This window comes from Apteryx mantelli, unplaced genomic scaffold, assembly GCF_036417845.1.
Source record: "Apteryx mantelli isolate bAptMan1 unplaced genomic scaffold, bAptMan1.hap1 HAP1_SCAFFOLD_34, whole genome shotgun sequence".
NCBI lineage: Eukaryota > Metazoa > Chordata > Aves > Apterygiformes > Apterygidae > Apteryx > Apteryx mantelli.
In genome coordinates, this window is record NW_027118693.1 from 4978981 (window position 1) to 4989979 (window position 10999).

The 10999-nt window shown below is 49.9% G+C and overlaps 1 protein-coding gene across 1 annotated transcript; it reads left to right on the forward strand.

Annotated features, from left to right (window-relative positions):
- The first annotated feature begins 9415 nt into the window (after positions 1–9415).
- Positions 9416–10782, forward strand: LOC136996357 (olfactory receptor 6C76-like). Its single transcript, XM_067317283.1, has 2 exons — positions 9416–10060; positions 10747–10782. Exons 1-2 carry the CDS (start codon positions 9416–9418, stop codon positions 10780–10782), a joined length of 681 nt encoding a protein of 226 aa, XP_067173384.1.
- The last annotated feature ends 217 nt before the right edge of the window (positions 10783–10999 follow it).

Below are 10999 nucleotides of genomic sequence, written 5' to 3' on the forward strand. Positions count from 1 at the left end.
TGCCTAGCTAAGAGATGGGAATAGGGGCATCTGGAGTGGGACATTTCCAACTCTCCTGGATAACCATCCTCTGATGAGACAAACTGCAATACTCTAACTGGTCTCTCTCCATTGTTTAGAGAGGGATCATGGATGATTATTTTGGTCTGCCTCAGTGAACATTTCCCAGGAGCAGGGAGCACAAGGGACAGAGAAAATCACACCTTCTGCTGGGCCTCAGCTCCTGAGCAGGGCCGGGTTCCTGGATGCAGGGAGTTCGTGGCAACAGGGCAGCACTGCCAAGAGATAGCTGCGTCCAGGAGCAGCTCCTCTGCAAAGAGCGGCAGGGATCCAGGCACTGCCTGCTCTTTCTGACATGCGATGAGACAAGACCGAGAGATGTGAAAGGCAGTCTGGAGCGGGAAGACAGAGGAGAGCTCATTTGTGGGAGAAATCTTCACAGCCCTTTGCATGGTAAGTCTCTGGCTGAAGGACAACACTCCTGAGGTTCCTGGCAGGGTCACTCTCCTGGTTTCTCCAGGGTGGAGGAGGAGGAGGAGATCATTCAGAGCAGGGATTCCCTCCCACACCATCACTGGGACAGGGCATCCAGCTGCCTTCTCCCAGGGACGCTGCAGGGGGGTGAAGCCAGGGTGTGCACACAGGTCTGCCCAGGGCTGTAATTCAGAACAGTGTCCCTGCGCCCCAGGGTGCTGTGTGCCCAGGGCAGTGACTCTGCCACCTGCAAGGGTCAGCACTCAGCCTGCCTGGACAACTCCCCACAGTGCTTCAGGGAGCAGTTCTGGGTAGGAGGATGGACCCCCAGCAGGGCAGGTTCATTCCCCTGCTGAGAGAGTGCTGCGTGGGTCAGGACTGCTCACAGCTCCAGCTCTTGCACAGGACTTTCAGAGGGGACTTTTCAAGAGGAAGGCAAACGCAGGGTTTTCCTGAAGGAGAAGCCAGTTTCCTGAGATGGTGCTTTTAGTTTCCTACCACCTGGCAAGGAGAAAATGGAAAGGGAGCTGTGAGCTTTGCACAAGGGACTGAGACTCATTAACAGTTTCAATGAGCAGTCAAGGGGTCTGCTAGGACCTTCTGAAAGTGCCTTCACCCATCCCTTAGTCTATAGACAACACCAGCTTCCCCTTTGCTGGCCTCATCAGGGTTTGTCTGACCTGCTGCTTAGCACCTGCAAACGTGGGGATGTTCCTGGACAGTGCCCTGCCTGTGGGAGGTTTCTGCAGGGCCAAACTGAGAAAACCGAGGAAGGCATCGGTGTTGCAGGGACTGACCATGACTTGCTCAAATCCATCCTCCCATGATGTTTCTGTTAGCAGTTCCCTCTCCTTCACTGCCCACCTCTGCTGCCTAGAGCTGTCCCTGCTGGGAGCTGTTTCTCTGTCCCAATGTCTTTTTGCGGTTGGTGCTCAGAGATCCCATTCCAACCTCTGTGTGCCCACTTCTGCCCTATAGAGACCTCCCACAGGCAGGGCAAAGCTCACAGCTCCCTTTCCATTATCCCCTTGCCGGGTGGTAAGAAACTAAAAGCACCATCTCAGGAAATTAGCTTCTCTTTCAGGAAAACCCTGTGTTTGCCTTCCTCTTGAAAAGTCCCCTCTGAAAATCCTGTGCAAGAGCTGGAGCTGTGAGCAGTCCTGACCCACGCAGCACTCTCTCAGCAGGGGAATGAACCTGCCCCGCTGGGGGTCCATCCTCCTACCCAGAGCTGCTCCCTGCAGCACTGTGGGGAGTTGTCCAGGCAGGCTGAGCGCTGACCCTTGCAGGTGGCAGAGTCACTGCCCTGGGCACACAGCACCCTGGGGTGGAGGCACACTGTTCTGAATTACAGCCCTGGGCAGACCTGTGTGCACACCCTGGCTTCATCCCCCTGCATCGTCCCTGGGGTGCAGGGATACTGCTCTGAATTACAGCCCTGGGCAGACCTGTGTGCACACCCTGGCTTCATCCCCCTGCATCGTCCCTGGGGTGCAGGGATACTGCTCTGAATTACAGCCCTGGGCAGACCTGTGTGCACACCCTGGCTTCACCCCCCCTGCACCGTCCCTGGGAGAAGGCAGCTGGATGCCGTGTCCCGGTGATGGTGTGGGAGGGAATCCCTGCTCTGAATGATCTTCTCCTCCTCCACCCTGGAGAAGCCAGGAGAGTGACCCTGCCAGGAACCTCAGGAGTGTTGTCCTTCAGCCAGAGACTTACCGTGTAAAGGGCTGTGAAGATTTCTCCCACAAATGAGCTCTCCTCTGTCTTCCCGCTCCAGACTGCCTTTCACATCTCTCGGTCTTGTCTCATCGCATGTCAGAAAGAGCAGGCAGTGCCTGGATCCCTGCCGCTCTTTGCAGAGGAGCTGCTCCTGGATGCAGCTCTCTCTCGGCAGTGCTGCCCCATTGCCATGAACTCCCTGCATCCAGGAACCCGGCCCCGCTCAGGAGCAGAGGCCCAGCTGAAGGCGTGATTTTCTCTGTCCCTTGTGCTCCCTGCTCCTGGGAAATGTTCACTGAGGCAGACCAAAATAATCATCCATGATCCCTCTCTAAACAATGGAGAGAGACCAGTTAGAGTATTGCAGTTTGTCTCATCAGAGGATGGTTATCCAGGAGAGTTGGAAATGTCCCACTCCAGATGCCCCTATTCCCATCTCTTAGCTAGGCAGGACACCTCGGCAGGGACAAGACGGGAGTTCATTTTCCCACACTGCAGGTATTGATTCAGATGAGTCAATCTAGGCATCTCCTGCTGGTTTAAAGCCCCTGGGATGGAGTGGGACTCAGATCCCTCCCATGAGCTCTGCAAAAACACTGGAGGTGGGATCCTCCTTGCCAAAGCTGAAGTGAGCACAACAGAGATGTCTGCATGCGAGCTCCTTGGCTACACTCCCATTATAATCAGCGGAGATGAAGGGTGGGAGTCAGCTGGTCACCCACTAACACTTGGTGAAATTTTAAGAGACAGAGGTGGTCCAAGGCGTGTTCCAGTGTCTGCTTGCTCTGATGGAGCAACTATGAGACCTCTATCCTTCTAGAGCATCAGGTGGGGGCCAGGTGGGGAATTTCCTTGGTCATCTGAACAGTAGAAGCCTCACAGTGCTAGGTGTCCCCTCACTCTGAACCTGAGAAACATGCAGATCCCTCCATTATAAACAGCTGATGTATTTCAGTGCAGACACTCGATTCAGTGACATAATATTAGGCCTGCAGTGCCCTGTCCAATGCCTGGGCTGTCCAGCACAACCCCCTGTTTCTAGCAGATCCAGCTTGGGACCTAGAGGAAAACCATGCCCCTTTGGAGTGTTTGCTCAGGAGGTGTCCCAGGGCACCTCGAGTTTCCTACCTGTGCCTGAATAACTGAATCCCACCACTGCATTTGGGCAAAGTCTCTACCATCTACATCCAAGCATGCTGCATAGATGGGAGGCACATCACACCAAGGTCTCCACTCATGTCGCTGCAGGCTGTCCCAGCTCAGGGACTTCTTCATTGGCACCTTGTCCTGCCTGGACATCAGTTCACCTCTGTCACAGGCCTCAAGGCGCTGCAGATTCAGCTTGGGCAGCAACCCCCTCTCCTGCCATTCCTGTATGGCCCAGCCCTGTTTCGCCATGGCCTTGGGTACTAGACAGTTTGCCATGTCATTGGGAACCTCCTTTCACCACTACATTGCCACCTGCTATCTATGCCAGCATGTCTCTGCTCTGAAGTAGAGCCACTGCACACACAGTGTCCTTGGCCCTTGGTCACAGGTTTCCCCATGACCAATCTGTGCTTTGTGCCACAGCTGAGGCTCTACAGCCCAAATAGACACAAGTGCATGCAGCCTGGGGCACAGCAGGAGGCACTGGAGACACACAAGCTGTCACAGGGCTGCCACATGGTTGGAATAACTGAGATGTGGTGGGTTCACTCGCACGACTGGAGGGCTGCGACAGTAGGGTACAAGTTCTTCAGGAGAGACCAAGGCAGAGGATGAGGAGGCGCCCTTTGTGTGAAGGCACAGCTCAGATGTATGGAGCTCTTCCATGGGACAGACAAGGGGAGGCAACTCTGAAGGGCAGGGTAGCTCGGGAGAGCCAGCAGGTCTTTTAGGACAGCATCCACCAAGCACAAGAATGGTCCATCCTGATACTCAGTTAAACTACTAGACATCTCAGGAGACCAGCTTGGCTGAAGAGGGAACTCATGCCTGAGCTCCAGTGCAATAAGGCAGCATATGGGAATGGGAAGGAGGGAGAAACTGCAAAGGAGGAATTCAGAAATATTGTCCAGTGAAGTAGGGATGGTGTTAGGGAAGCCAAAACTCCCGTGGGATTGACACTTGCAGGGATGTCAAGAGCATGAAGAAGAGCTGCTACTGCTTCAGCTGCAGTAAAAGAATGCAAAGAAAAATGTGGGCTCACTGCTGAACGGGGCAGGGAATCTAGTAGTAGCAGATGTAGATAGGTCTGAGGCACTCAATGCATTCTTGGCTTCAGTCTTCACCAAGAAGGTCTCCTGGGTCGTAGCACCTAGAGTCAGAACTCCAGAGGGGAAAAGTGACCAGCAGTGGATGAGGTCTGAGCGAGGGATTACTTGCAAGAACTCAGCCCATACAAGTCTAAGGGACTGGATGGGTGGCATCAGAGGGCATTGAGAAAGCTGGCTGCTGTCGTAGCAAGGCTGCTCTCTATTATTTTTGAAAGGTTGTGGAGATGAGGGGAGGTCCCAATGAGCTGAAAAAGGGCTGTTGTGCCCATCCTCAGAAAAGGCCACAAGGACAACCCGGGGAGCTACAGGCTGTTCAGCCTCACTTTGGTGAGCAATGTGTCATGGAGCAAATGCTCTTGGACCATAGTTCTTGGCTCATGCAGGGTGTCCCTGCTCCAGCGCAGGTTGCCTTCAGACCACAGTATCTCAGAGGTGTACCCTCTGGGAATGGAGCGCCTCCTTCCAAGGGCCTCTCGTCCTGCCACGGGGCACCACGGAGAAGATTCTGGCTCCACCTTCTTTACTCCCTCCCGTCAGATCCTTATAAACCTTGATAAGAGCCTTTTCTGAGCCTTTTCTTCTCCAGGCTAAACAATTCCAAGTCTCGCAGACTCTCCACATGACAGACATGCTCCAGTCCCTTAATCATCTTTGTGGCCCTTTGCTGGACTTGCTCCAATATGTCCATGTGTCTCCTGTACTGGGGAGCCCTGAACTAGACACACCAGTCCAGATGTGGTCTCACCAGTGCTGAGTAGAGGGGGAGGATCACCTCCCTCACCTCCCTCGACCGGCTGCCAATGCTCTTCCTAAGGTAGCCCAGGATGCCATTGGCTTTTGCTGCAAGGGCACATTGCTGGCTCACGGTCAACTTGGTGTTCACCAGGACCCCCAGGTCCTTCTCTGCAGAGCTGCTCTCCAGCTGGGGGGCACCCAGGCTGTACTGGTGCATGAGGTCATTCTTCCCCAGGTGAAGGACTTAGCATTTTCCTTTCCTGAACTCCATGAGGTTTCTCTCTGCCCTTTTCTCCAGCCTGTCAAGATCACTCCGAATGGCAGGGCAACCATCTGGTGTATCAGCCACTCCTCCCAGTGCTGTATCATCAGCAAACTTGCTGAGGGTGCACTCCTGAACTCAAGGGCATGGGACAGAGCTTTGTAAGCTCCTGATACGGTTATCCTCCTCCAGGAAATGGTCTTCTGGTTGGGCAGCAAAGTCCTCTTGGCAGGCCAGTGTCTCTGCAGTTTCCTTCTCACAAGGGGGACCAGGGAGATGCCATGACTTTCTCTGGGTCAAGCCCCAGCCCCTGCTGCAGAGACACATGGCCTGGAAGACCTTAGAGCCAGCCTCCAGGTACACAGAGCAGCAGGAAGTCAAGCTTCCAGCTTCTGGTTGAAAGACGATTCATGCTCAAAGCTAAGAGGTGCAGGAACCATTTGAAGCACAAGGACAGCAGTTGCCTCAATGATGAAAGCTTCACACTTGCTCTACAGGCAGTGAACAAAATGAAGAAAACCCTAGCTGATCAGTTCAGTACTGAGCTCCACCTCTTGGTCACTTCCTTGGGTGTCACGGGCCCTCCTCCTGCTCCTCACCCACTTCTGTCTACCAAAAGCTCTCCCAAGCCTCCTCCGCTCTTTCTGTCTCCCCATCACATTCCCCAGAGCCCTTTGGACCCCTTGTCCCCCTGGTTTGGCCCCATGGGGGAGGAGGGGTCCCAGCACCACTTGTGTGCACCCCTGTGCACCCAGAGCTGTTAGCTGCGGTGGCTGGTGCTTCCCCCCACCCAGCAGCACCAGCCCTGACCCCAGGGGATGGCTGTGGTGGTGCCAAATGCTCCCACAACTGGGGTCACATCTGGAGCATTGCTCCAGGTGTGGTTGGAGACTGGCCCAGCAGAGACCCTCACCAGGAACAGCTGCTCTCTCTTCAACCTTACAGTTACAGAAGGATGCTGAGTGTGGATAAAATGCCACCCTGACTGGTGTACATGATCCCACTCACTAGAGACAGGTGGATATATTTCATAAGGACAATCACTCATAGCACACATTCTTCAGAATTCCTTCACGCAAACCCTTTGCAAGCAAAGTGCTGTGGTCAAAATGGATCCCAAGATGCAGGAAGACTGGCCAAATGTCTCTGTGCATCAACCCTACACGAGGTGATACATCAGCTGGAAGCACAATGACATGGGGACATGCTTCCTGAAAGACTGGTGAGGAAATTGAGGGGACACTGGGCTACGCCAGCCACTCCTCTGCACCCCCTGGATGTATTGGAAAATGAAGAAATGGGTTGAAACAAGAAGAGATCTGGAGCCCAGCTTAGACAGAGACAGGGTCCAATAGTCCCCTGGGAACACTGGAGTTCAGTAACAAGCCTATGGACAGAGGCTTGTGCTCTGCTGGGGCTGTCCACACTGAGCACAGAGAAGGTGGACTAAGAGCCTGCCTATACTCAGGGAAAGGGAAAGCCTTGCTCAGTGTCACCACGGATGAGATTGCTCTCACTGAACTTCAGGTGAACAATTCAGAGGTGCGTAGTCCTAACCTAGATGCATTAAGATGGTAAGAGAGGTCTGCATTATGTTGGCAGTTATAACTCTGAACCCTCAGGTTCACACTTCCTTTTGGAGGGGTAGAAGATAGTCAGGTGGCCCTTAGGAACCAATGTCTCACCCCTGAAGAGCTCCCAGAGGTCTGCAATGAAGATGCCTACATGTCAGTCTGTCACTCAAGCCTCTCTCTGCCCTTAGAGAGGAGGAATCTGTTCCTCTCCTCTCCTTTAGAAATCCATTTTGTGAAAAGTTGAATCATGTCCTAAACTCCACTGACTAACCTAAGGCAACCTAAGGTGTCTACCTCTTGAACATTTAAAATCTATCCTTTCGATGTCCAACATTAGAAAGATAAGGCAGGGAGCGTGACAGTAGCTCCACAGAAACTGCTTTCACAGATTACATTTCTTGATAGCACTTTTAAAGATTTGCTGTTTCTCTCTCTTAGGCTGCTTCACAAAATGGATCTACAGTTCTGCAGGGATTAGGTCACCTGGGTACCAGCTATCATTTTAATTAATGTCCTGTCACCCTCTCAGACCGACTCTGCTGAGGAGCATCTCAGGAAAGCACAGGGGACCGTGATTCTTCAGGGAATGCCAAAGCACTTTGCATGGTTTTACTTGAAAGGAAAAAGAAAATCAGAGCTTACTTCTGTCTGGCAGCACAGTGCATCAGAACAAACGGCATTAGCAGCTGACTCAAAGAGGCTCTGCAAGAACCTTGAAATGAGACATGCCAGATGATTGTTCTCTCAAGGTTGTGGGAGGAGAGGGAAGGAGATGATGGTCTGCAGAAATTCTGCTGGCCTTCTCTTTCCCCTTGATAGTGTTTCCTGCACATAGATTAATGTAAGTAACTGCTTTGCTGCATTTCACCTCATTTTTCTTTGATTCTTATTGTTGTTGTTGTTGAGTTCCTAGACTGCCTGCCTGCCTGCCTGCCTGTGATTGTCCCCCTTTGCCTGTGATATTTCTCAGGCAATGAGACCTTGCTGATCAGTCTGCGTCTATGTGCCTGGGTCTCTGCCCCTTCTTCTGCTTTAGCTTGTTGGCCAGGTCCAGCTAAGCAGCACAGAGTAGTACTGTTCTCTCTTTTGGGCTTATACAAGTTCTGTGAGCAAAAGCGGCAGGATGGAAAGGAGATGGTCTACATAGGGGTAGATTGTCCTGAGAGGACTGCATAGAGAATTCAACATCTTCAAGAGCTCGGGTAATGAATTCAGGACCGACTCCACATCAAACCAAGCTTCGTTTTTTCCAGTGTTCACAGAAAAAAAAAAAAAAAAAAAGTCTTCTGGGTTTCTGTTTGTTATTTATTTGTTTTACAAGATAGGGCGCTTATTTTTTTTTATCCCCAACTGATGAAATTCCCTACTTATCTTTTTATCTCCTAGGATTTTCTTTTTTTTCTTTCTCTCTCCTTTGTATTACTTGTATTACTTTTTTATTTTTCCTTCTGATGGCCAGCATGTTTTATCAAAACCATTTCTCAGCAAGAAAGATTGCTGCAACTGAAGAAAAATCTGGTTATAAAGATTTCTGCTCTATAGGGAATAGTTCAAGCTTGGAGGGAAAGACCACAGTTTTAATCATAGAATATTTGTCTTCCCTCTTTTTGGCTTTGTCCCTCCTATTACCTTTATTTCCCAGTGGCCTCCTCCTTTATCACCATCCTCTTTCTGCTTTCTCTCCATTCCTTACCTAAACAAAAAGTTAATGTCGCTTTAAAGAGATGTTTTTATCTTTCTCCAGGATGGATTTTCTCTCATCCTAAAATACAGATTTAAGATAGACTAGAGAAAGAATGACTGAGAAATGTCTATTTTTTTCTCCATTGGCTATAAAAGGACACTTGAGTAAGGAGCTCAAATGCAAAAACTTACATGTTGTTAATAATGAATTCCTACTCTAACGTAGAAACTAAGTTTGTTGTTACTGTTTAAAATGGTGTCTCCTTGCTCTGTGTTGTTTCTCCTTGCCTCTCCTCTCTTCTCTGTTTTCCTTACAGACTTTTTGTGAGTGTCCCCATGTATCTCTTCTATTATACTTCTACATTTCTCTACCTGTCTCCACTTCCTCTAACCTTACAAGGAATCGTTTCCTCCACTCACCATCTTCTCTTACTCACTGCAGCTCAGTTGCAGATATGTTGAACCATACGACTGTCACAGAGTTCCTTCTCTTGGGCTTCCCCTCCCTCCACCATCAGGAGTACCTAATAGCAATCACTTTCCTGGCTTCCTACCTGGTGATCTTAGTTGGAAACCTGCTGATCATTGCCCTCATTCTTTCTGACCGAGACCTCCACAGACCTATGTACTTTTTCCTCTGCAACCTCTCCTCTTTGGAGATCTTCATCACTACATCCATCATACCCAAAACAGTAGCAAGCCTGTTGATGGGCAGCAAAGCCATCTCCTACCCAACTTGTATAACTCAGTGCTGCTTCTACTCCCTCTTGGGCAACATTGAGTTTGTCCTTTTCGCTGTCATGTTCTACGACCGTTATGTGGCCATATGCTACCCTCTTCAGTACCCCATGCTCATGAACAGTCAGCTTTGTGTTCAGCTCCTGTTGGGGTCATGGACTGCAGGCTTCCTGGTCACCGTTGTCCCCACTGTCCTAGTTGTCAGGCTGCCCTTCTGCAATGCCAATCGTATTGACCACTTCTTCTGTGACGTTGTGCTTTTGATCAAGTTGTCCTGTGCAGAAACACAGACTTTTGAGCTGGTAAGTTTCATGAACGCTTTCATCATCCTCTTTGGCTCACTGGTCATGACAGCAATGTCCTACCTATACATCATTAACACCATACTAAAGTTGCCCTCAGCTTCGTCACGGAACAAGGCATTTTCTACATGCTCCTCTCACTTCACTTTTGTCATCTTGGGCTATGGTAGCTGCATCTTCCAGTATGTGCTGCCTTCAAGTCACCACACTTCCTATTACAAAATGGTGGCCCTGATCAGCACAATGGTAGCTCCTCTGATGAGCCCCTTTATTTTCAGCCTGAGGAACGAGCAGATGAAGAAGGCTCTCAAGGTGGGCTTGAAGAGAAGTGTGATAATCTCCAGAAAATGTTTTTCCTTCTGAGGAGAGATTTTGTATGTGGAAGGAAAACAGAGGGGGGATGGAACAAATGATTAGGATTCATTTGCTGAAATTACACCTTTCTTTCTTAGCAGTGTGGAGTTTCATGAAATCACACCAGTTTCTCTCCTGAAACATATCACCATGATAAGACCTAATCCTCAGATAGGGATGCCTTTCAAATGGTCTGAAAGCACTTTACAAACCCTGGTGAATACCCTGGTGATGGTGTTTTCTAAGTGTGGAAACTGAGACAGAAAGCAACAAGCTGAGAAGTTCCTCCTTCCTTGGCACACCAAATTCTCAAGACGGTTCACCTTCCTCCAGTTTGGATGCAGCTTCTCCTTCTCACACAATCTGGTTTGCCTGTTTATTTTGGTGACAGAGCTTTGTTGAGCCTTTTTGCCTTTAGAAAGAGACAGAAAACAGGTGGAACAAATAAAAAGGAGAACAACAATGGCTTTATTTCTCTGCTAAGTGGCACTTGCTTCTCCCCATTAACCTCCTGGTAAGGACAAGAACATAGACAAAATAAAGTCTAAATTACCCACCTAACATCAGCTCTCTTTTAAGCTGCAACTAAATCCAGAATATTGGTCAGTAATTTAATTGTTGAGTAACAATGCAATTGTCCACAGATCAAGCTTAATGAAATAAATGCCCAGTCCTTATGACACAATGCTGTCAGAGCCAATACTTCAGCTAATAGAACAGCCTCACGCAGTGGAATAGTTTGGTCCACATATAAACATTTGTAACTTAAATGCCCTAAGCTGAGGGCATTGCCCACCCTCCTGTGATAGTCTAGAGGATTATATCATCTCCTCTTATGCTAGTTGTCCATAGTACTTCAGAGGAAGTACACTGAGCATAGGAGGCTCATCTGTTTAA